This window comes from Oncorhynchus kisutch, linkage group LG18 (genome assembly GCF_002021735.2).
Source record: "Oncorhynchus kisutch isolate 150728-3 linkage group LG18, Okis_V2, whole genome shotgun sequence".
Lineage (NCBI taxonomy): Eukaryota > Metazoa > Chordata > Actinopteri > Salmoniformes > Salmonidae > Oncorhynchus > Oncorhynchus kisutch.
The window spans coordinates 67,189,397-67,216,322 of NC_034191.2; the positions used below are offsets into that span (position 1 = coordinate 67,189,397).

The window sequence follows — 26,926 nt, forward strand, 5'->3', positions numbered from 1 at the left end:
ACAATGTTTTTTCTGAGGTCTTGGGTGATTTCTTTTGATTTTCCCATGATGGCAAGCAAAGAGGCACTGAGTTTGAAGGTAGGCCTTGAAATACATCCACAGGTACACCTCCAATTCACTCAACTGATGTCAATTAGCCTATCAGAAGCTGGTAAAGCCATGACATCATTTTCTGGAATTTACCAAGATTTTTAAAGGCACAGTCAACTTAGTGTATGTAAACTTCTGACCCACTGGATTTGTCGTACAGTGAATTATAAGTGAAATAATCTTGTCTGTAAACAATTGTTGGAAAAATGACTTGTGTCATGTACAAAGTAGATGTCCTAACCAACTTGCCAAAACTATAGTTTGTTAACAAGGAATTTGTGGAGTGGTTTAAAAACAAGTTTTAATGACTCCAACCTAAGTGTATGTAAACTTCCAACTTCAACTGTACTACTATGAGAGTTAGTTAGTACTCCCTTATTTCTGCTTATCATCACCTTGTTAGAAAATGACAACAAAGACTTGCTAGTTGACTTACTTTTCCACTGTCGAACCGTTTCCTGAAGCATTCTGTCCTGTTCTGAAAGAACTCCCTGGGTTTACCATCATGCTGTGGATGTTAGGTCGGGGCGTGTCCTTTTATTAATTTGTTCGTTATGAGAGACTCATTACTAAGCACTTCCCCGCACAAAACACATTGTGGGCGATCTTCGTTATAAGTTTGTATGAAAGAGAGAGAAACTCATCATTGTATATGCATTTCATGACAATTGAGCTGAGTCCGAAGTGGTGGCTAGCATGAGTCCATTTGATGACAGCGGTGAGTGATGGCGAGTGGGAATGACGAGTCAGTGGCTGACAGCACATCATCTGCTGCTGAGCGGCAGCGCTGCATCGCAGAGTGATCTTCAAGAAAACGGCACAAAAAAAGATCTGGTAAACCGCAAAGCACACGGGCATCTCCCTCTCATACTCGCGCAGCTGCCAAACCGAGCAGAGACTGTTGCTAAGCAGAGAGCACAGATGTACTTGGCCAAATCCATTCCAGTAATTAATGAAATAATTATACATTTACTCTGACACATCGTGACCCACCATCCGTGACTCATACTTTAAGAAAGGCTGATGTAAGGACACTGAAGAGTGGGCTCAGCTTAGGAATGGCTTTACGTTCACTGATGCATTCCAATTCCTCTTGAAAGACATTGTGTTGCAGACTGCGGATTAGGATGGTCTTGGGTTGATCCAGATCTTCGGTGGAGCAGGGTTTGTTGCAAATGTGCCATCCTTTGCAGCTGCTGCCTTCCTAACACATGCGCAAGCCTTGTAAACCTCTCAAAGACCTTGGAGTCTAACTTGTTGCTTGAGACAATGGTGGCGTGACAAGCAACTTGGGGGCGGATCTTGTAGTAAGATCCAGGGGTCAACCAAGTCAAAAGGTGCTTGAAAGATTTCTGGCTTTGCTGACCTGAACTAGAAAGCTGGTGCTGTCAACAATGTCCTATGAGTCAGGCTGCTTGCTGGGACTGATCTCGAGACATGATCAGCAGTGTTCTGGTCAGTAGGGACGTGCTTTCACTGCTCTGGGCAAATATATATCCTCATACATTGCACCCTCTTATTCACATACACGTAGAATGACCTGGAGTCGTTTTGTATGTAACCCAGGACCACTATCAGAGTAGAATGTGATAACATCGAGTTGGATGTCAATCTCATCGCCGATTGCTTCTGCTATTTCCACAGCTAGAACAGCGACGCACAGCTTGAGTCTTGGAACGGGGATCTCAGAACGTGGAGCGAGCTTACCTTTACCAAAGATGAAGCCAACATCCATATTCCCACTGGCATCAGTTGTCTTCAGGTAGGCTACTGCCGCAATGGCGTTTATGGACGCATCATTGAAGAAGCACATCTCTTTTTTGTATGAGAGAGATTGATCTGTATGTGGGAGAGATCTTGACCTGTTCAAGCTCCTTCAAAGAGTCTCTCCATACCTTCCATTCCTTGAACTTCACTTCTGGGAGAGGGGCATCTAGTCACAATCCTCCATGGAGAGCTCTCTAAGTAGAGACCTTCCTCAAATGCTTACTGGGGCGAGGAATCAAAGTGGGTCGAACAAGCTGTTGATCGTCAACAAGACTCCACGTCTAGTGTATGGTTTCTCCGCTGAAGACACCTGAAATGTGAAGACATCCTCTGTGACATCCCAGCTCACTCCGAGACTTCTCTGCACGGGAGGGAAGTTGACACAGATCCAGGTGCTTCAGCAAATTGCTTCTACAAATTGACTGCAAGAAGGATGGAGTTTGATAATATCTGCAGCTCTACAGTGACTTTCACCATTTGCAGTACTAATAAGGACTTATTTTACAGGATATAGAAACATATTAGTGAGCAGCAAAAATGAAATTGATCTTCAAATGAACTCAAACCAACTATAGGGGCCAGAAGAATATCAAAATTATATTTTTAACCAAGTTTTGAGGCTATATAGTGTTTGTTGACATTTACTTTGTTTACAAACAGTAGAGTAAAAAAAGCTTATATTTTGTGTTCTGATGGGGTAAGACAGTTGAACTAAGGTCATGAGGCATTTATGAGATATTCTTCAAGATTCATTTCATTAATAAAAAAAAACTGCAGATTGCCCCTTTAAACACTATAACCAAGGTACTTGCACATAACAACCTACGGAAAGATGGAACATTTGCATACGCACGCACACAAAAGCTGAGGGTCCACTTTGTAAAAGTGTGTATTTCTTATTTTCTACCTTCATCCATCTGATCCCCGGGGAAATATTCCACTGCCTCCTTTTTAATTATGTGTGTGATTAATTATGCATTTTATTATGACTGGTTAATCTGAAGGAGCCTCTCACGCATAATCCCACCGCATTATCAATCAGGTGCCGAGGTAACAGGTTGACTGGGAAAGTAACACACACACATTCCCAGGCCAGCAGCCAACCAACCAACAAGCGCATGCACGCACGCACACACACTTCCTGCCTGGATTCCCCTTGACACTGAGTTATACAACCAACAGATTGTTGAGGTCCCGCCCTGTACCGGTGGTGCAGTGGTCTGAGCCAACTCATTAAGAACACAGCTGGCCACTGGGCCTAGGACTGGGACAAACCACAAGGGGACAGACGGGGTGTGTGGGACAGACGGGGTTGTGTGTGATTGTGTGAACAAAGCGTAGGGAAGATGAGTGCTCGTGTGTGTCACTGTGTGTGTGTGTGTGTGCTCACCCAGGTTCCATTTGAGTCCAGTGGTGTGTGTTTTGCATGGTCCTCCTATAGGTATTAGACTGCACCATTCCCCCTCCAGTCCTGTATTCACTCCCAACCTGTGTCTCATGTCCTAAAACACACACATAGTGAGATACAAACACACACACACACACACGCACACGCACAGAGAGTGAGATACAAACACACACAGAGAGTGAGATACACACACACACACAGAATGAGCTTCCAGAATAACTCTGGATCTAATACTGTCGTAGCGCTGACAATTCCCACCTAGTCACATCTGATATGATTGGCTCCCTTGATAAAGATGAGCAAAAAATACTCCATAAATAACAAATACTGAGCTATACTGTATGCTCAAAGAAATGGGGAAATTATCTTATTTTATACTAATACAATTGCTCAGAAAAAGAGATGTTGTTTAACAAGTAAAACACAATCTAACGATTGTTATAAATAAAAATCAAACAGCAATCTGAATTAAAATGAATCTCAGTTGAAAGAACTGTATGGTGGCCTTTCATGGCTTCCTGTTTCACTGGGGTATAAAAATGAGGTAACACGCATGTAAAATCCATTTGTCATCCGTAGAGTTGCAAAGGGAGGATATATTACTGGAAACTACAATTAGACACCACCTCCATGCTAATAGGCTATTTGGAAGTGTTGCCATAAAACAGCCTTATTGAGAGAAAACGACTAATGTAAATGCCTGGAGTTTGATAAACAGCATTGGCACTTGGACTGGAACCAGGTGCTATGGTCAGATGACATGAAAATAGAGCTATTTGGCCAAGCACACAACTTGTTGGTTTGGCCTCGAAAGAAGGATGCATATGCAGAAAAGAACCTCATACCTACTGTAAAATATGGTGGTGGATCTTTGATGTAATGGAGCTGTTTTGCTTCCACTGGTCATGGGGACCCCTGCTTAAGATCAACAGCATCATGAACTCTACCAAGTATCAGGACATTTTAACCAAAAACCTGGTAGCCTCTGCCAGGAGGCTGAAACTTGGCCTCAAGTGGCTCTTTCAGCAAGACAATAACCCAAGGCGCACATCAAAATCCACAAAGAAATGGTTAATTGACCCAAAATCAAAATTTTGCTAGGCTCAGGCTCTGGACTTGTACCCTATTGAAAACCTGTGGTTTCAATTAAAGAAGGCAGTGCATGAGAGCAGATCGAAGGATATCAAGGGTCCGTAAAGATTATGTATGGAGGAAAGGTCTAAGATACCTCCCAATGTGTACTTCAACCCCACAAAGAATGACAGAAAAAGGCTAAGTTCTGCTATGCTCACAAGGGGAGGGGGTACAATGCACTGAAAACAGGGGTGCCAATCATTTTGACATGTATCTTTCTTTAAAAAAAAAAAGATTAATTGTTAAACAAAAGATTGTTTTGAGCATACAATATAGCTCAGTATTTATATGATTTATTTTATATTGTCTTTTTTGCATCTTTAACAGGGGTGCCAATCATTTTGGATGTGATGTTACAGTCAGTGCATTCAAGGAAAGTTAGCAGAAGGACCCCAAAGAGAAAAGTTTGAAGCTGAACAACTCTGTCTGAAACGATGACAGCTAAAATGGCGGATATGTTTCCTCCTTGGCGGTGTAAAGACAGTAGCCAGAGGGAGAAAGATAGGGATAGATGGAATGTTCTCAACTCCTAAAGGAAGGAAACTCTGAGAGACAGAATAATCTCCAGCTCTTGCTGTTGTGCTAATCTGGCCTCAGGGTGTGTGTGTACGCGTGTGTTCTAAGCAGCTTTCTCTGTAGCTTTATGTTGCTTGGTTTATAAATACCAGTGATCATAGAACGCCTCTGAGATATACAACTTTCTCCCACCTGAGATTCAGCCTACACATACTTTACAGAGAGGGACAACAAAACGTACAGAGAGAGGTGGAGAGAGAGAGACCGTAGCCTCACAGCAATGCACATAAGCAAGAACAAATTCTTATTTACAATGACGGCCTAACCCGGCCAAACCATAACCCGGACGACGCTGGGCCAGTTGTTCACCGCCCTATGGGACTCCCAATCACGTCTGGTTGTGATACAGCCTGGAATCGAACCAGGGTCTGTAGTGACGCCTCTAGCACTGAGATGCAGTGCTTCACTCGGGAGCCCAGAAATCTCATGATGGGATTTAATTGAAAAGCCTTTATGAGAGCTGGAGTTTTCAAAACTCAATTTGGATTAAGTGCCTTGAAATGTTGCAGTTATTTTTTCAAGGACATCTCTAGAGTATCTGTATTCTTCATTCCATTGTATTGTTCTATAAAACTTAGAATGTCAAAGTCATCTGTCTACGGGATCTGTCTGCATCTGTCCATGTTCATCCCTTCAGCAGCTGCAGTTCACCACAGTACAATCCTCCATCATGTAAATCACCTCCGCTCCTGACATGCCCTACTAAAAGGTCATTGTAAACAAGCATATACAGTATTTTCGAACCAAATACCTGCAATCTCATTTGTAGAACACACACGCACACACGCATGCAGATACACACACATCTCCCTCTCCTATTACCCTAAATCGTTTGTTGTTATGAGGGTGTCTAATTTGCTTTTCCAAAATTACATCATCTCCAAATCAATCCATTCCCTCCCTCCCTCCCTCTTCTCAGATGATTGAGTTTACTGTGCGGCTGAGCACAGTCATTTCCATCTTTTGCTCTAGCAATACTACAAACATACCCACTTTTTTCACTCTCCCCCCCCCCCCCCCCCCTCTCTCTCCCCCTCTCCATCTTTCTGTCCCATTCCACTTGTCTCACTATCCCCCTCTCCATATCTCTCCTCTTCCCCCTCTCTCTCCCCCTCTCCATATCTCTCCTCTTCCCCCTCTCCATATCTCTCTCCTCTTCCCCTTGTCTCTCTCCCCCTCTCCATATTTCTCTCCTCTTCCCCTTGTCTCTCTCTCCCCCTCTCAATCTTCTCTCCTCTTCCCCTTGTCTCTCTCTCCCCCTCTCCATATTTCTCTCCTCTTCCCCTTGTCTCTCTCTCCCCCTCTCCATCTTCTCTCCTCTTCCCCTTGTCTCTCTCCCCCTCTCCATCTTCTCTCCTCTTCCCCTCGTCTCTCTCTCCCCCTCTCCATATTTCTCTCCTCTTCCCCTTGTCTCTCTCTCCCCCTCTCCATATTTCTCTCCTCTTCCCCCTCTCTCTCCCCCTCTCCATCTTCTCTCCTCTTCCCCTTGTCTCTCTCTCCCCCTCTCAATCTTCTCTCCTCTTCCCCTTGTCTCTCTCTCCCCCTCTCAATCTTCTCTCCTCTTCCCCTTGTCTCTCTCTCCCCCTCTCCATCTTCTCTCCTCTTCCCCTTGTCTCTCTCTCCCCCTCTCCATATTTCTCTCCTCTTCCCCCTCTCTCCCCCTCTCCATCTTCTCTCCTCTTCCCCTTGTCTCTCTCTCCCTCTCCATATTTCTCTCCTCTTCCCCTTGTCTCTCTCTCCCCCTCTCCATATTTCTCTCCTCTTCCCCTTCTCTCTCCCCCTCTCCATATTTCTCTCCTCTTCCCCTTGTCTCTCTCTCCCCCTCTCCATCTTCTCTCCTCTTCCCCTTGTCTCTCTCCCCCTCTCCATATTTCTCTCCTCTTCCCCTCGTCTCTCTCTCTCCCCCTCTCCATATTTCTCTCCTCTTCCCCCTCTCTCTCCCCCTCTCCATATTTCTCTCCTCTTCCCCCTCTCTCTCCCCCTCTCCATCTTCTCTCCTCTTCCCCTTGTCTCTCTCTCCCCCTCTCCATATTTCTCTCCTCCTCCCCCTCTCTCTCGTTTGTCATTATTAAATACATGTTCTCATTTGCTGCTTCATATGTACATACCTCCAATTAATCTCCTCTGACAGACGTGCGCACACACACACACACACACACACTTAATCAAGCTGGTTTGTCACTGCAGTCCGGATGTAATGAACTGACTGAATGTACATGGTTAAATTCAAAGATCAACACAACCTTGTCAAGGACCCTTATACCAACATTTGTAACTAAAGTGCTTTGTAGTCCCTTCCCTTGGGGGGGGGGGGGGGGGGGGGGGTTAGAATTAGGAGGGTAAGGGAAAATAAGATTTTGGATGGGAATCAATTGTTGGTCCCCAAAAAGTCCTCAAGTATAGTAAGACAAACAGTGGTGTAAAGTACTTAATTAAAAATACTTTAAAGTACTATTTAATCATTTTTTGGGGGTATGTGTATTTTACTTCACTATTTATCATTTTTACTACTAGAAACTTTACTAGAAAATTATGTACTTTCTACTCCATACATTTTCCCTGACACCCAAAAGTACTTGCTACATTTTGAATGCTTAGCAGGACAGGAAAATGGTCCAATTCACGCACTTATCAAGAGAACATCCCTGTTCAAACTGTCTCTGATCTGGTGTACTCACTAAATACACATGCATGGTTTGTAAAATGTGTCTGCGAGTTGGAGTGTGCCCCTGGCTATCCATAAAATAAAATAAAAAATACAATTTTGCCAACTGGTTTGCTTAATATAAGGAATTTGAAATGATTTATACTTTTCATACTTGCAATTACAATTACATTTGATACTTAAGTATATTTAAAAGCAAATACTTTTAGACCTTTAATCAAGTAGTATTTTACTGGGTGGCTTTCACTTTTACTTGAGTCATTTTCTATTAAGGTATCTTTACTTTTCCTCAAGTATGACAATTGGGTACTTTTTCCAACACTGAAAACAAACGTGTGTGCGTGCGTATAGTTACCGGTCGTAGCAGGTAGGCCAGACTGCATCCCTGTAGAACCACCAGAGGTAGTTCTGTCATATTGAGGGCGTGGTACAAAGTCTCTACTGAAGCCATGGTCTGGTCAAATCTTCCTGCTAGACCACCCAGAGTCACTATAGTATCCACCTGGGGGAGGATGGGTGGGGGGGAGGATGGGTGGGGGGGATTAATTATCATAATCTCCCAATCATGGGTCCACCAGGTGGTACAACTTCAGACCACTTTAGAAAACTTTGGAACATATTACAAACTGTGAGTATGCTATTTATGTCTGGAAGGAGAAACATGTAGCCTATTAGACAGAAAGGTTGAGTTCTTTTCAGCACTTGAAACATCCGGAGAGCCATCGTAATAACTATAATTTACCCAAACCTCTCTCTCTCCCTCTCTTTCCGTCTTTTCTTCTGACCTCATACCCATCTCTCCCCCTGTACCCCCGCTCTCCTTTACTCCCTCCTCCTCCTCTCTCTACTTTACCAGTCTCTCTCTTCAGTTTAGCTCTCTCCCTCTGTGTCTCGCCCACCATATCTTTCACTCTCTCCCCAAGAGTGTTCTAAGGACACAATGTCGCAGAGAGTTTGGAGAATTCATGGTGTGCAACCATTTTACATTGAAGAAATAAAGGTAGTGTACTAGTTCGTTTGCTCTCGGTGGAATTGCACTCCGTATAGCACTGCATAAGCACAAACACTTCCATACTGTCTGACACGCCACGGCACTTGGACCCTAGTTAAGATATGATAATGACTTGGAGACAGTGATCGTCTTAATTTACATCTTCTAAACTGATTTAGAAATGTGCTTATTGAGGTTAAATCCACATCTGTCAAACACCCACATACACACAACAGAGGACAGCTTTAGAAAAACCCTTTCTCTTATTAGGCTGCACACACAAACACACCCACGCATGAATAAACACCGAACTGCTTTAGAAAATAATTTGTCTTATCATCTGAATGACAGCGTTCTGTAAACAAGCGTTGCCAAGCTACGGTCCTTGGAGACAGAGAGAGATTATAAAACAGAAAGAAAGTATTATGTTAAATCTTTACTTTGCAACTTCAGCACCTTTAACCACAGTCTAGAACAAGACAAATAAATCAACTTCTGCCAGGACAGACAGACAACATAAAGGGAAACAGGACAAACCAATGGAATAGCCTATATTACACAACTTATGTAACTACCTAAGAAGCCTGGTCCCAGATCTGTATGTGCTTTAGCCAACCCCTTTGACTGTCAGGGCTGTGACCATACCAGCATCTGACTGTTGTCGTCAGGGCTGTGACCATACCAGCATCTGACTGTTGTCGTCAGGGCTGTGACCATACCAGCATCTGACTGTTGTCGTCAGGGCTGTGACCATACCAGCATCTGACTGTTGTCGTCAGGGCCGTGACCATACCAGCATCTGACTGTTGTCGTCAGGGCTGTGACCATACCAGCATCTGACTGTTGTCGTCAGGGCTGTGACCATACCAGCATCTGACTGTTGTCGTCAGGGCTGTGACCATACCAGCATCTGACTGTTGTCGTCAGGGCTGTGACCATACCAGCATCTGACTGTTGTCGTCAGGGCTGTGACCATACCAGCATCTGACTGTTGTCGTCAGGGCTGTGACCATACCAGCATCTATACTGTTGTCGTCAGGGCTGTGACCATACCAGCATCTGACTGTTGTCGTCAGGGCCGTGACAATACAAGTATATGACTATTGTTGTCAGGGCTGTGACCATACCAGCATCTGACTGTTGTCGTCAGGGCCGTGACCATACCAGCATCTGACTGTTGTCGTCAGGGCCGTGACCATACCAGCATCTGACTGTTGTCGTCAGGGCTGTGACCATACCAGCATCTGACTGTTGTCGTCAGGGCTGTGACCATACCAGCATCTGACTGTTGTCGTCAGGGCTGTGACCATACCAGCATCTGACTGTTGTCGTCAGGGCCGTGACCATACCAGCATCTGACTGTTGTCGTCAGGGCCGTGACCATACCAGCATCTGACTGTTGTCGTCAGGGCTGTGACCATACCAGCATCTGACTGTTGTCGTCAGGGCCGTGACCATACCAGCATCTGACTGTTGTCGTCAGGGCCATGACAATACAAGTTTATGACTATTGTTGTCAGGGCTGTGAAAATACAAGTATATGACTGTTGTCATCAAGACTGTGACAATATAAGTATATGACTATTGTCGTCAGGGCTGTAACAGTACAAGTATCTGATTATTGTCATCAGGGCTGTGACAATATAAGTATACCAAACTCTTTGGTCATTTAATAACCTGCTGTATGTAAATAGTGTGTTGTGGAAAATAAATAAATGTGACCTTGGTTGAGCTCATAATGATGTTTGTTTCCAACATTAGTGCTGTTTTCCTACATAAGTTAAATCCGATTAGTGTTTTTTATCCTTGCCACGATACTAACGAGTATTGCGATACTGGTATCGTCCCGGCCCTAATTGTTGTCATGGTTGAAGTCAGTGGAGGCTGCTGAGGGGAGGACAGATTATAATAATGGCTGGAACGGAGTGAATAGAATGGCATCAAACACGTAGAAACCATGTGACACCATTCCACCAACCATGAGCCCATTACCATGAGCCTGTCCTCACCAATTAAGGTGTCACCCACCTCCTGTTATTGACGTACAGATCTGGGACCAGGCTACTGAAATACCGTTACACAGCACTTTGTACTTCAGCCCCCACAAATCTGCAGACAGCGCCTGTTCTCTTATTATTGAGAGACAACATAATCAAAAGAATCATTCTGTTGCTGATTATACTCCAGCCTTGAAAATGTAATAATGTGATAATTTTGATGATAACTGTCAGGGAGATAAATCTAATGAGGATCCATCAATTAGTCTCATTCCCAGAAATCTGGCTGGAAACACGTCAGACGTGGACTGTTACAGTACATCGTAGTTACTCACTACACTGTCTGTCTTTTTCATTGTAGTCATACTTTCAACACTGCAACAGGTTATGTGTATACTTTAGGGATACGGAGGTTAGACATTACTCAAAAGAACAAACAGAAGGTTCAAATGGTTGTTTTAGCACAAAGCTCAGTCTAAATCTGTCTCACTGATTCACTAGACAGACTGTTTGAGGACACTGGTTCACTGACTGACAGTTGATTCAGGTGTGTGTGGTGTGTGGTGTGTGGTGTGTGGTGTGTGGTGTGTGGTGTGTGTGTGTGTGTGTGTGTGTGTGTGTGTGTGTGTGTGTGTGTGTGTGTGTGTGTGTGTGTGTGTGTGTGTGTGTAAGAAAGTAAAGAAAACATAGATGATATTCCAGCCTTGAAAATGTAATAATGTGATCATTTTGATGATAACTGTCAGGGAGATAAATCTAATGAAGATCCATCAATTAGTCTCATTCCCAGAAATCTGCCTGGAAACACGTCAGACGTGGACTGTTACAGTACATCGTAGTTACTCACTACAGTCGTGGCCAAAAGTTTTGAGAATGACACAAATATTAATTTTCACAAAGTCATCTGCCTCAGTTTGTATGATGGCAATTTGCATATACTCCAGAATGTTATGAAGAGTGATCAGATGAATTGCAATTAATTGCAAAGTCCCTCTTTGCCATGCAAATGAACTGAATCCCCCAAAAACATTTCCACTGCATTTCAGCCCTGCCACAAAAGAACCAGCTGACATCATGTCAGTGATTCTCTTGTTAACACAGGTGTGTGTTGACGAGGACAAGGCTGCTTATTTTTTTATCTTTATTTTACTAGGCAAGGCAGTTAAGAACAAATTCTTATTTTCAATGACGGCCTAGGAACAGTGGGTTAACTGCTTGTTCAGGGGCAGAACGACAGATTTGTACCTTGTCAGTTCAGGGATTTGAACTAGGAAACCTTTCGGTTACTAGTCCAACGCTCTAACCACTAGGCTACCCTAAAGTTGATGCAGCTGCGGGATCGGGGCACCACCAGTACAGAGCTTTCTCAGCAGGCATGTGTGAGTGCATCTGCACGCATAGTGAGGCGAAGTCTTTTGGAGGATGGCCTGGTGTCAAGAAGGGCAGCAAAGAAGCCACTTCTCTCCAGGAAAAACATCAGGGACAGACTGATATTCTGCAAAAGGTACTGGGATCGGACTGCTGAGGACTGGGGTAGTCATTTTCTCAAGTCATTTTCTCTGATGAATCCCCTTTCCGATTGTTTGGGGCCTCCGGAAAAGAGCTTGTCCGGAGAAGACAAGGTGAGCGCTACCATCAGTCCTGTGTCATGCCAACGGTAAAGTATCATGAGACCATTCATGTGTGGGGTTGCTTCTCAGCCAAGGGAGTGGGCTCACTTACAATTTTGCATAAGAACACAGCCATGAATAAAGAATGGTACCAACACATCCTCCGAGAACAACTTCTCCCAACCATCCAGGAACAGTTTGGTGATGAACAATGCCTTTTCCAGCATGATGGAGCACCTTGCCATAAGACAAAAGTGATAACTAAGTGGCTCGGGGAACAAAACATCGATATTTTGGGTCCATGGCCAGGAAACTCCGCAGACCTTAATCCCATTGAGAACTTGTGGTCAATCCTCAAGAGGAGGGTGGACAAACAAAAACCCACAAATTCGGACAAACTCCAAGCATTGATTATGCAAGAATGGGCTGCCATCAAACAAGGTGTCGGCCCAGAAGTTAATGGACAGCATGCCAGGGCGGATTGCAGAGGTCTTAAAAAAGAAGGGTCAACACTTCAAAAATGGACTCTTTGCATTAACTTCCCTTTAATTGTCAATAAAAGCCTTTGACACTTATGAAATGCTTGTAATTTTACTTCAGTATTCCATAGGAACATCTGACAAAAATATCTAAAGACACTGAAGCAGCAAACTTTGTGAAAATTAAAATTTGTGTCATTCTCAAAACTTTTGGCCATGACTGTACGCTGTCTGTCTTTTTCATTGTAGTCATACTTTCAACACTGCAACAGGTTATGTGTATACTTTAGGGATACGGAGGTTAGACATTACTCAAAAGAACAAACAGAAGGTTCAAATGGTTGTTTTAGCACAAAGCTCAGTCTAAATCTGTCTCACTGATTAACTAGACAGACTGTTTGAGGACACTGGTTCACTGACTGACAGTTAATCAGGTGTGTGTGTGTGTGTGTGTGTAATAAGAATGAAGGGTCCATGTGTGCAGTGAGGGTCTTAAGGTGAATAACACCCAGATAAACACACATCCTCTCTGACAGTTGAGAGACAAACACACACACACCCTCTCTGACAGGTGAGCAAGAGGCAGAGGAAGAGTGGGAAGACAGAGTGGGAAGACAGAGGGGGACAACGGAGGGGGAGGATGGAGGGGAAGGACAAAGGGGGAGGAAGAGGACGATTACCTGAAGCTGTTGTCTCTTGATCTCCTCCACCATGATGGCCAGACATTTAGTGAAGTCAGTCAGCTCCTGATCAGCGGTCTCTATCAACCGACACTTCTAGAGGGAGAGAGAGAGGAGGGGGCAGGGGAGAGAGAGAGGGGGGCGGGGGAGAGAAAGGAGGAGGGCGAGGGAGAGAGAGGAGGGGTGTGGAGGAGAGAGAGAAAGGAGGAGGGCGGGGGAGAGTTGGAGGGGGGAGAGGGAGAGAGAGGAGGGGGCGGGGGGGAGAGGAGGGGTACGGGAGAGAGAGAGGAGGGGTATGGGGGAGAGAAAGGAAGGGTGTGGGGGAGAGAGGAGGGGGGCGAGGGAGAGAGAGAGGAGGGGGCGGGGGCGGGGGAAGAAAGGAGGGGGCGGGGGGGAGAGAGGAGGGGGCGGGGGAGAGAAAGGAGGAGGGCGGGGGGAGAGAGGAGGGGGCGGGGGGAAGAAAGGAGGGGGCGGGGGGAGAGAGGAGGGGCGGGGGGAAGAAAGGAGGGGGGGGGGGGGAGAGAGGAGGGGGAGGGGGGGAGAGAGAGGAGGGGGAGGGGGGGAGAGAGAGGAGGGGGGGAGAGAGAGGAGGGGGAGGGGGGAGAGAGGAGGGGGCAGGGGAGAGAAAGGAGGAGGGCGGGGGAGAGAAAGGAGGAGGGTGGGGGAGAGAGAGGAGGGGTGTGGGGGAGAGAGAGGAGGGGAGTGGGGGAGAGAGAGGAGGGGGGCGGGGGAGAGAGAGGAGGGGTGTGGGGGAGAGAGGAGGGGGTGGGGGAGGTGAGACAGACGGATACAGAGAGAGACAAAAAGAGCAGAAATCCCTCTTCTTTATTCTGTAAATAAGTCTCTGAGCTCTCTCAAACTCAGCGTACCCCCACACACAACGTTCCAGTGAATGCCCCTAAACGGTAGTTAGTTCCAGGTGAGTTCCTGCTCGCAGCAGGAATCACACAGCCTTTGTTCTATTCATGTCAGCTCACACACTCTTTCACTGCCCCGCTCCGTTTTATGCCTCCTCCATCCCCTGATGAATACTTTTATCCCTCTCTCCCTCCTTCCCCTCTGTCTCTCTTTCATTTATGTAGAGTTATGCACATCTCCTGAAACACCTTAAAATCCCTAGATGTCTTGCACTATTCTCTCTAACATTACCATAGTTTGTGATTCTCTGAGCAACATTATAATAAATCCAACCCTATTCTCTCGAACATTACCATAGTTTGTGATTCTCTGAGCAACATTATAATAAATCCAACCCTATTCTCTCGAACATTACCATAGTTTGTGATTCTCTGAGCAACATTATAATAAATCCAACCCTATTCTCTATAACATTACCATGGTTTGTGATTCTCTGACCAACATTATAATAAATCTAACCCTATTCTCTAACATTACCATAGCTTGAGATTCTCTGAGTAACATTAGAATAAATCCAACCCTATTCTCTAACATTACCACAGCTTGTGATTCTTTCTTAGTAATATTAGAATAAATCCAACCCTATTCTCTATAACAGTGGTTCCCAAAGGTTTATAGTTCTGTACCCCTTCAAACATCCAACCTCTAGCTGCGTATCCCCTCTAGCACCAGGGTCAGCGCACTCTCAAATGTTGTTTTTTGTCATCATTGTAAGCCTGACACACACACACACACACACACACACACAATACGATACATTTATTAAACAAAATAATTACTGAGTTTTTGTCACAACACGGCTCGTGGAAAGTGACAAAGAGCCCTTGTAGGACCAGGGCACCAATAGTAATATAATAATAATCAATCATTTTGCTCTTTATTTAACCATCGTACATGTAAAACCTTATTTGTTTATCGAAAATTGTGAAAAACTTGAAAGGATGCTTGAAAGGATGCACATAACTCTTCAAGGTTGTATTGCAGAGTCTCAGTCTTAAATCCTTTTCCACACACAGTCTGTGCATTTAGTGTTCATGCTAGTGAGGGCCGAGAATCCAGTCTCACATAGGTACGTGTTTGCAAAGGGCATCAGTGTCTTAACAGCGCGATTTGCCAATTCAGGATACTCTGAGCACAGCCCAATCCAGAAATCTGGCAGTGCCTTCTGATTAAATTCAATTTTCAGAGAACCGCTTGATGCAATTTCGATGAGGATCTCTTGTTCAGATATCGGTAAGTGGACTGGAGTCAGTGCATGAAAGTGATAACGAATCCAGTTGTTTGTGTCATCCATTTTGGGAAAGTACCCGCGTAATTGCACACCCAACTCACTCAGGTACTTATCACTATAGCACATTGGACATTGTCCGTAAGCTTGAGTTAATTTGCACACAAGAAAATCATACAATGATGGAAAGACCAGTGTGTTGTCCTTGTTAATGCAGACAGAGAAGAGCTCCAACTTCTTAATCATAGCCTCAATTTTGTCCTGCACAATGAATATAGTTGCGGAGATTCCCTGTAATCCTAGATTCAGATCATTCAGGAGAGAAAAAGTATCACCCAGATAGGCCAGTCGTGTGAGAAACTTGTCATCATGCAAGCGGTCAGACAAGTGAAAATTAAGGTCAATAAAGAAAACTTTAAACTCGTCTCTCAATAAAACAAACGTGTAAATACGTTGCCCCTTGATAACCAGCGCACTTCTGTATGTTGTAAAAGTGTTACATGGTCGCTGCCCATATCATTGCATAGTGCAGAAAATACACGAGAGTTCTGGGGCCTTGCTTTGACAAAGTTAACCATTTTCACTGTAGTGTCCAAAAAAAGCTTTCAAGCTGTCAGGGATTCCTTTGGCAGGAAGAGCCTCTCGGTGAATGCTGCAGTGTACACAAGTGGTGTCGGGAGCAACTGCTTGCACGCGCGTTACCACTTCACTATGTCTCCCTGTCATGGTATTTGTATATGTATCATCAGTACAGATACCAACATGAGCAGCACCTACTTTTGGCTACATACGGACCTTGTTGTGGAAAATTACACAATTAGTCATGCTATTCCTTGTTTTACTGCTTAAAGAATAGTCTCTTGTTAAATGCTAGTGTTTTTTCTAACCTGATACAAACTTGTATTGGTGTGACCTATGTATATGCCAATTTAACAATTTTCTAAGGTAGTGATACCCAATTCCCCAGAGTGTAGTTATGGTATTTGTGGCTTTTAATTGGTAACGGTTTTGATACCATGTATTAGAAACAATACTGGAACTTCTGCCAATTTTATTACTGGAGGATGTGTTCCTTTATTCGATCACACTGTGCAGCCAGTCGGGCTGATAAGGTCAATCATCCATCCATAATATAAATCTCTCATCAATACACACACTCAGGAAACAAAAACGGACACACAAAACAAACCGTATTTGGTTAGGAACGTCTTCCTTTCTTATAATTTGAAAAGAGTCTTTTCTTCTCCATCAAAATATTTTATAATTGCTCTATGTAATTTAAATGTTGTACCCACATGGTAGTTCCTCCTATGCACATTTCCGGGTAGGGTTTTAATTTATATCTGGTTTCCCAATCATAACCAACTGTTTTACCAGTACACTGATTAATAATGACTATTTTAATTATTTTGTATATTTTTCGTATTTGTTGTCCTTACCTGCAGGAATATTTTCTTATTTCTTCAGGACTTTATCCTGGAACACTTTCATCAGGACTCTGTCCTGGTAACTCTTAACATAGCTCATGCATCATGCATATTTAACCTTTATTTAACTAGGCAAGTGAGTTAAGAACTTATTTACATTGATGGCCTAGGAGCAGTGGGTTAACTGCCTTGTTCAGGGGCAGAATGACCTTGTCAGCTCGGGGATTCGATCTTTTGGTTACTGGCCCAATGCTCTAACCACTGCCGCCCCATTATGATTGTAACCCATGGTATTACTTCAGGACAATGTCCTGGTTTCTCTATAGTACCTCAGGATCTTATTCTGGAATCGCTTTCATCCTGGTATCCTAGAACAGGACTTTCTAAAAGTAAACTTTCCCCAATTGGAGGTTGTTTTTAAGAAAATCAGTCTCACCCTTCATTTATCTTATCTGTCCAAAATGACGCATCCACTCACTGACACTCCCGGCAGGTCCGAGGTGGGTCCCTCTCTGCCGTTTTAGTTGGAGTGTGTGGTACCCTGAGCCACGTCTAACGGCGCCCCTGCCACAATTTAACCTCGATCCCCTGGGAACAATCAGCAAGTGTAGTTAGCATCCCACCGCTGTCAACAATTTGTCGTGGAATATCTAATCAAAGGGAAGAGAGATTGCAGATTCTTTCAAACAACACTTTATCAGAAGATTTGTAAAAATTGAGAATCAACCTCCCACTCAAAAGTGTATAGTTGAAAACTCAACGAACAGTGCCGGTTCCATGCTTTTATAGAGAAAATACATACAACCCCTTTCTGTATACGTGGCAGTCAGCAGATAGTGTGTAAAAGGTCAATCATTGTCTGTGTAAACTTAAGATAGCACAAGTTTGATAGCCCGAGGACTGTACCGTCTAACTGCATTCACAACAACAAACACTATATCATACTCCTTTCTGCAAGGTTCCATACATGTGACTTTCTGTAGATAGTAAACCCACAGGATTTTACATGCTGCGGTTGCACCCAAACGTCTCTTAGCTGTAAGCCCAGTCTTATGACTAGGTCACACCAATACAAGTTTGTATCAGGTTAGAAAAAACATATATATAAATTGGCATATACAGTGCCCTCCACTAATAATGGCACCCGTGGTAAATATGAGCAAAATGAGCTGTGGAAAAAAATGGGATCTGAGACCATTCTTCCATACAGAATCTCTCCAGATCCTTCAGATTCCGAGGTCCATGCTTGTGGACTCTCCTCTTCAGCTCATCCCACAGGTTTTCTATGGGGTTTAGGTCAGGGGACTGGAATGGCCATGGCAAAACCTGGATTCTGTGGTCAGTGAACCATTTTTTGTGTAGATTTTGAGTGGTGCTTTGGATCATTGTCTTGCTGGAAGATCCAACCACAGCCCAGTTTAAGCTTCCTAGCAGAGGCAGTCAGGTTTTGATTTCATATCTGCTGGCACTTGATGGAATCCATGATACCATGTATCCTAACAAGTTGTCCGGGCATTTGGAAGAAAAACAGCCCCAGAACATCAAAGATCCACCACCATACTTCACAAACTGGCTTAATTTTTCAGCAGCTAATGGAGATCCATCATGCATACAAATACAGTGGGGATGAGGTACTTTTCTGCATGGATATCTTTCTGTCTATGCCAAACCCACCTCTGGTGTTTGTTTCCAAAAAAGCTCTATTTTGGTCTCATCTGACCATAGAACCCTGTCCCATTGAAAGTTTGGCAAACTGTAGGCGCTTGAGTTTGTTGTTGATGACAGCAAAGGTTTTTTTTATGGCAACCCTCCCAAATAACTAGTGGTTATGTTAAGTAGGTGGCATCTGATCGTAGTTTTGGAGATTTTCTGACCCCATGACCCAACTAACGTCTGCAATTCTCCAGCTGTGATTCTTGGAGATTTTTTGGCCACTCGAACCATCCTCCTCACTGTGCATGGGGTCAATAGTCTTCTTCCAGGCCGATTGTTAACATCTCCAGTTGCTTTAAACTTCTTAATTATTGCCCTGATAGTGGACATTTGGAACTTTGAGCTATTTTCTTATAGCCATTTCCTCATTTGTGCAGCTAAACAACCTTTTGTCACACATCATTACTATATTCTCGGATCTTTCCCATAGTGATGGATGACTATGGGAACTTGGCCTGTGTGTCACCTCATATTTATACCCCAGTGAAACAGGAAGTCATGGCTTACCACTTAAGTGTTCCTAATCACTCAGGTGAACTTAAAAACATAAAGAAATATGAATGGGAATATACTGCAGTTAGATTTTACTCAAAATAATTTCTAGGGGTGCCAATAATTGTGAGAAAAATATTTATTTCACATTAAAAAAATTCAATTCAATTAAAGGTTTGATTTTTGAATGAAAGACCAAGAGGATAAACAGCACATTTATATTTTTTTAACAGCCCGTTTTGCTCATATTTACCAAGGATGCCAATATTAGTGTAGGGCACTGTATTAGAGAGGGCAGTGCTCTAAACAGTCAGAATTTCCAAAACACAGAATTTCCAAAACACAAAGTAGTAAAATGTCTAACTAGTAATTTGCTATGCTAGCAAGAGGCTGCAAAGCAAAAGCATTGACTTCTGGTAGACATGCAAAGCTCAACTAAAAGGTTATCATTTGGTTACAGTATACTGAAATGAACTAATAGTATAGTATATAGTATATACTCATTAAGCATGTAGTATATAGTATATTAGTATGGGTATTTGAACACAGCTTGGGTATTTATTTATTTATTTAATTTTACCTTTATTTAACCAGGTAGGCAAGTTGAGAACAAGTTCTCATTTACAATTGCGACCTGGCGGGTATGTGAGTACATTTTACAAAATGTACAATCGAGAGCATCCTGTCGGGCTGGTACGGCAACTGCTCTGCCCACAACCGCAAGGATCTCCAAAGGGTAGTGTGGTCTGCACAACGCATCACCGGGGGCAAGCTACCTGCCCTCGAGGACACCTACAGCACCTGATGTCACAGGAAGGATAAAAAGATTATCAAGGACAACAACCACCCGAGCCACTGCCTGTTCACACTGCTATCATCCAGAAGGCGAGGTCAGTACAGGTGCATCAAAGCTGGGACCGAGAGACTGAAAACCTTTCATATCAAGGCCATCAGACTGTTAAACAGTCATCACTAACATAGAGTGGCTGCTGCCAACAGTCAGACTCAAATCTCTTGCCAATTTAATAAATGGATTTAATAAAGGTATCACTTTAAATAACGGCACTTTAATAATGTCTACATATCCCACATTACTTATCTCATATGTATACCCTGTATTCTATACCATCTACTGCATCTTGCCTATGCCGCACGGCCATGGCTCATCTACAGTGGGGCAACAAAATATTTAGTCAGCCACCAATTGTGCAAGTTCTCCCACTTAAAAAGATGAGAGAGGCATGTAATTTTCATCATAGGTACACTTCAACTATGACAGACAAAATGAGAGAAAAAATCCAGAAAATCACATTGTAGGATTTTTTTATTAATTTATTTGCAAATTATGGTGGAAAATAAGTATTTGGTCAATAACAAAAGTTTATCTCAATACTTTGTTATATAACCTTTGTTGGCAATGACAGAGGTCAAACGTTTTCTGTAAGTCTTCACAAGGTTTTCACACACTGTTGCTGGTATTTTGGCCCATTCCTCCATGCAGATCTCCTCTAGAGCAGTGATGTTTTGGGGCTGTTGCTGGGAAACACGGACTTTCAACTCCCTCCAAAGATTTTCTATGGGGTTGAGATCTGGAGACTGGCTAGGCCACTCCAGGACCTTGAAATGCTTCTTACGAAGCCACTCCTTCATTGCCCAGGCGGTGTGTTTGGGATCATTGTCATGCTGAAAGACCCAGCCACGTTTCAACTTCAATGCCCTTGCTGATGGAAGGAGGTTTTCACTCAAAATCTCACGATACATGGCCCCATTCATTCTTTCCTTTACACGGATCAATCGTCCTGGTCCCTTTGCAGAAAAACAGCCCCAAAGCATGATGTTTCCACCCCCATGCTTCACAGTAGGTATGGTGTTCTTTGGATGCAACTCAGGATTCTTTGTCCTCCAAACACAATGAGTTGAGTTTTTACCAAAAAGTTATATTTTGGTTTCATCTGACGATATGACATTCTCCCAATCTTCTTCTGGATCATCCAAATGCTCTCTAGCAAACTTCAGACAGGCCTGGACATGTCCTGGCTTAAGCAGGGGGACAAGTCTGGCACTGCAGGATTTGAGTCCCTGGCGGCATAGTGTGTTACTGATGGTAGGCTTTGTTACTTTGGTCCCAGCTCTCTGCGGGTCATTCACTAGGTCCCCCTGTGTGGTTCTGTGATTTTTGCTCACCGTTCTTGTGATCATTTTGACTCCACGGGGTGAGATCTTGTGTGGAGCCCCAGATCGAGGGAGATTATCAGTGGTCTTGTATGTCTTCCATTTCCTAATAATTGCTCCCACAGTTGATTTCTTCAAACCAAGCTGCTTACCTATTGCAGATTCAGTCTTCCCAGCCTGGTGCAGGTCTACAATTTTGTTTCTGGTGTCCTTTGACAGCTCTTTGGTCTTGGCCATAGTGGAGTGTGGAGTGTGACTGGTTGAGGTTGTGGACAGGTGTATTTTATACTGATAACAAGTTCAAAGAGGTGCCATTAATACAGGTAACGAGTGGAGGACAGAGGAGCCTCTTAAAGAAGAAGTTACAGGTCTGTGAGAGCCAGAAATCTTGCTTGTTTGTAGGTGACCAAATACTTATTTTCCTACAATGTGATTTTCTGGATTTTTTCCCCTCATTTTGTCTGTCATAGTTGAAGTGTACCTATGATGAAAATTACAGGCCTCTCTCATCTTTTTAAGTAGGAGAACTTGCACAATTGGTGGCTGACTAAATACTTTTTTGCCCCACTGATGATTTCATTATGTCGCAAGGGAAAATATGATCTACTTTTATTGACCTTGCCAGATCTGTTTCCAAATCAATGAATGTCGATTCTACTCTATGACTGCTAAAGAAATACTTGGATGAACTTTAGGTTATTTTCTGGTAATTGTGTCATTATTATGCACCAGATGTTAAGACAACAAACCATTATAATTGGGTTATTTGCAGGATTTACTGGTCATTTCAATAGCATTGGGTCCATGTTACTGACTGAATTGAAGTGGTGGGCAGAAAGAGGCTCAAGTATTGTGAACTATTTTAACTCCCATCGAAATGTATCTTTTCCCTTAGGAATTGGCTGATGTATGTTGTGGATTTGGCGCATTACATGTTAAAACCTCTTAAGGGTCTGACCCTTTTTTTTTCAAAGGTTTTCCTAAAATGGCATACAAAAATCTAACTGCCTGTAGCTCAGGACCTGAAGCAAGGATATGCATATTTTTTATACCATTTGAAAGGAAACACTTTGAAGTTTGTGTAACTGTGAAAATAATGTAGGATAATAGAACACATTAGATCTAGTAAAAGATAACACAAAGGAAAACCCTTTTTTTTTGTACCATCGTCTTTGAAATGCAAGAGAAAGGTCATAATGTATTATTCCAGCCAAGGCGCAATTTAGATTTTTACCACTAGATGGCAGTATGTGCAACGTTTTAGACTGATCCAATGAACCATTGCATATCGGTAATAAAATTTAAAAAATCAAGACTGCTCAAATGTGCCTAATTGGTTTATTAATTGGTTTATTATTATTACATTTTCAAGTTCATACTTGTGCACTCATCAAACAATCGCATGGTATTTCTTCACTGTAATAGCTACTGTAAATTGGACAGTGCAGTTAGATTAACAAGAATTTAAGCTTTCTGCCCATATCAGATATGTCTATGTCCTGAGATTTTTTTTTGTTACTTACAACCTCATGCTAATCACATTAGCCTACATTAGCTCAATCGTCCCGCGGGGGGACACCGATCCCATAGAGGCTAACTTCTTTGGGATAGGGGGCAGCATTTTCACTTTTGGATGAATAGCGTGCCCAGAGTAAACTGCCTCCTACTCAGTCCCAGATGCTAATATATGCATATTATTATTAGTATTGGATAGAAAACACTCCGAAGTTTCTAAAACTGTTTGAATGATGTCTGTGAGTATAACAGAACTCAAATGGCAGGCAAAAACCTGAGAAAAAATCCAAACAGGAAGTGGGAAATCTGAGGTTTGCAGTTTTTGAACTCAGCCACTATCGAATACACAGTGGGATATGGGTCATTTTGCACTTCCTACGGCTTCCACTAGATGTCAACCGTCTTTAGAACATTGTTTCAGGCTTCTACTGTGAAGGGGGGCCGGATGAGAGGGGTTTGAGTCAGAGGTCTGGCAGCAGCCTCGTTCTCAGTCAAGCGCATTTCACATGAGAGGTAGTTCTCATTCCATTGCTTTTCTACAGACAATGGAATTCTCCGGTTGGAACATTATTGAACATTTATGATAAAAACATCCTAAAGATTGATTCTATACTTAGTTTGACAAGTTTCTACGACCTGTAATAGCTTTTTTAACTTTTCTTCCGACGTTCGACTGAACCTGAACCCGTGTTTGGATTTGTTTACCAAAAGCCCCAACAAAAGAAGCTATTTCGACATAAATCATTAGCTTTATCGAACAAATCAAACATTTATTGTGGGACTGGGATTCCTGGGAGTGCATTCTGATGAAGATCATCAAAGGTAAGTGAATATTTGTAATGCTATTTCTGACTAATGTTGACTGCGAAACATGGCAGATATTTATTTTGGCTGGTTTGGGCTCTGAGCGCCGTACTCAGATTATGCTTTTTCCGTAAAGTTTTTTTGAAATCTGACACAGTGGTTGCATTAAGGAGAAGGGTATATAAAGTTCCATGCATAACACTTTCATTTTTCATCAACATTTATAATGAGTATTTCTATGAATTGATGTGGCTCTCTGCAAAATCACAGCATGTTTTTGAACTACTGAACATAACACACCAATGTAAAATTAGATTTTTGGATATAAATATGCACTTTATCGAACAAAACATACATGTATTGTGTAACATGAAGTCCTATGAGTGTCATCTGATGAAGATCAAAGGTTAGTGATTAACTTTCTCTATTTGTGCTTTTTGTGACTCCTCTCTTTGGCTGGAAAAAATGGCTGGGTTTTTCTGTGACTTGGTAGTGACCTAACAATCATTTGTGGAGCTTTCGCTGTAAAGCATTTTTTAAATCAGACACTGTGGCTGGATTAACGAGAAGTTTATCTTTAAAATGGTGCCTAATACTTGTATGTTTGAGAAATTTGATTTATGAGATTTCTGTTGATTTGTATTTAGCGCCCTGCAATTTCATTAGGTGTTGGCAAGGGGTTGGCGAGGGATTCCGCTAGTCCTAGACAGGTTAAATAGAATGATTAATTGTGCAAAATGTATTCGTAGCCGGAGGCTAAGTACATACGGAGACAGAATGCTTGCATAAGAGTGTGCCAAATGATAGGTGACCATCGCTGTACATTCATACCCTAGGGTGAGGGTAACTTGCCTACTGTATTGGCAAGCTTCTACATCTGAAAGAGCTCAGTGGTGATTGGAATTCGTTTGGATGGGTTCAGTCATTATTTGGTGTTATGGGTGCAGCTTGTCCATAGGTCATGCTCATGGCGGGGGTTCTGTAAATGGTGCTCCCAAAGTAGAGTTAACGGCCTACCGTCATGGTGACCCTGTGGCAATATGGATAGTCTCAACGAAGCTATTGCCTTGTGTGTGGTGATAAAGTATGTACTGATGTTTGAATTCATGTTTCTTTCCCCTTTCTGAGAATGAATTGCACTCTATGAAGTGTTGAAACTCAATGACAACAGACGTAATTTACAATTGTAATGTACTAAGTGTAAGAAAGTATTTTATTTTCCCTCATGTTAATGCTTGTTTAATGGAAATGCTTGTAGGTCATTTTCTATTAGGCTGAGACTTAGTCTCAAAAGGGAGGAAAAGTCATGGAAAAGTACACAATTAGTCATGCTATCCCGTGTTTTACTGCTTAAAGAATAGCCTCTTGTTAAATGCTAGTGTTTTTTCTAACCTGATACAAACTTGTATTGGTGTGACCTAGTCATAAGACTGGGCTTACAGCTAAGAGACGTTTGGGTGCAACCGCAGCATGTAAAATCCTGTGGGTTTACTATCTACAGAAAGTCACATGTATGGAACCTTGCAGAAAGGAGTATGATATAGTGTTTGTTGTTGTGAATGCAGTTAGACGTTTCAGTCCTCGGGCTATCAACCTTGTGCTATCTTAAGTTTACACAGACAATGATTTACCTTTTACACACTATCTGCTGACTGCCACGTATACAGAAAGGGGTTGTATGTATTTTCTCTATAAAAGCATGGAACCGGCACTGTTCGTTGAGTTTTCAACTATACACTTTTGAGTGGGAGGTTGATACACCATTTTTGCAAATCTTATGATAAAGTGTTGTTTAAAAGAATCTGCACTCTCTCTTCCTTTTGATTAGATATTCCACGACAACCATTAGTGGAATTCCTGCGAGAGAGTAACGGTTAATGTGATTGGATGTTAATTATTTGACTAGGCTACTGTATTTGACATTGTGTTGTTATTTCGCTGAACCCTAGATGGTTAATGAACTGAGGCTACTCAGGCGAGAAAAAAACTCCCCCAAATGTATAGCCCAGTTGGAAAATATAAATGGACTGTTTGAAAATGTGTTTAATTTTTTAAAATATGAATCCCATTTTCATTTGGCTTACCCCCGACGGCATTGCGCGTATTCCTGGGGTATTATCTGAGTAATATTTGAATAAATCCAACCCTATTCTATAACATTACCATAGCTTGTGATACTCTGCGTAATATTAGAATAAATCCAACCCTATTATGTCTAACATTACCATAGCTTGTGATACTCTGCGTAATATTAGAATAAATCCAACCCTATTATGTCTAACATTACCATAACATAATCCAGGTAGATACTGGAAGGTCATGTGTTTTTTATTGGTTTTCTTTTCTCTACATAGTGATTGGCCAGTTGTTCAAGTCAGTCTCTGATTAGAAGGAGCAGAGTACTGTGGGTGTAAAGAACCAGAGCGATGTACCTCTAATATCACTACCATAATATAATGCATACAGTGAATAATGGGTGATCAGTGTTAAACTGGCCTCATTCTCCTAGATGACAGAGAACGCTGCTATTTACATGACTCATCATGGCTGAGTCATCATGGCTGGGTGCCTACTCCACGTCTCTCAAACACTCAGGGTGTCATCTCCATTTCAAACAGTAAACACTTATGTACCCTGGGCTCTGAACACAATCACACACTGTGTGTGTGTGTGTGTGTGTGTGTGTGTGTGTGTGTGTGTGTGTGTCACCTTCTCTGTGTAGAAAGCTTTGACCTCTGCAGTAATAGAATCAAAGTCCCCACTGATGTAGTCTGGAAGAAAACTAGATGAGAGAACAAGAAAAATAAAGAGAGAAGAGGATTTTGGAAAGTGTCAGTTTGGGAAATATGGGGGTCCGTATATATATATACAGAAAAGTAGGTGGACAACCCTGCAAATGTGTGGTTTTGGCTATTTCAGCCACACCCGTTGCTGACAGGTGTATAAAATCGAGCACAGAGCCATGCAATCTCCATAGCTGCTACCTTTCCAACAAGTCAGTTCGTCAAATTTCTGCCGTGCTAGAGCTGCCCCGGTCAACTATAAGTGATGTTATTGTGAAGTAGAAACGTCTAGGAGCAACAACGGCTCAGCCGCAAAGTGGAAAGCCACAAAAGCTCACAGAACAGGACCTCCAAGTGCTGAAGTGAGTAGCGTGTAAAAATTGTCTGTCTTCGGTTGCAACACTCTCTACTGAGTTCCAAACTGCCTCTGGAAGCAACGTCAGCACAATAATTGTTAATCGGGAGCTTCATGAAATG

The 26,926-nt window shown here is 42.7% G+C and overlaps 1 protein-coding gene across 7 annotated transcripts in view; it reads right to left on the minus strand.

Moving 5' to 3' along the window:
- Positions 1-26,926, minus strand: part of tpk1 (thiamin pyrophosphokinase 1) — a 62,907-nt gene that overhangs the window by 12,781 nt on the left and 23,200 nt on the right. For 5 of the 7 annotated variants that reach the window (XM_031796547.1, XM_031796543.1, XM_031796546.1 and 2 more), the window contains 4 exons: positions 26,376-26,448; positions 13,398-13,493; positions 7,996-8,142; positions 3,248-3,359 (listed from right to left, as the gene is read on the minus strand). In XM_031796547.1, the coding sequence (XP_031652407.1) occupies positions 3,248-3,359; positions 7,996-8,142; positions 13,398-13,493; positions 26,376-26,448 (428 nt within the window). The remainder of the gene's footprint in view (positions 1-3,247; positions 3,360-7,995; positions 8,143-13,397; positions 13,494-26,375; positions 26,449-26,926) is intronic. The other 2 variants (XM_031796549.1, XM_031796550.1) reach the window with 1 other exon arrangement.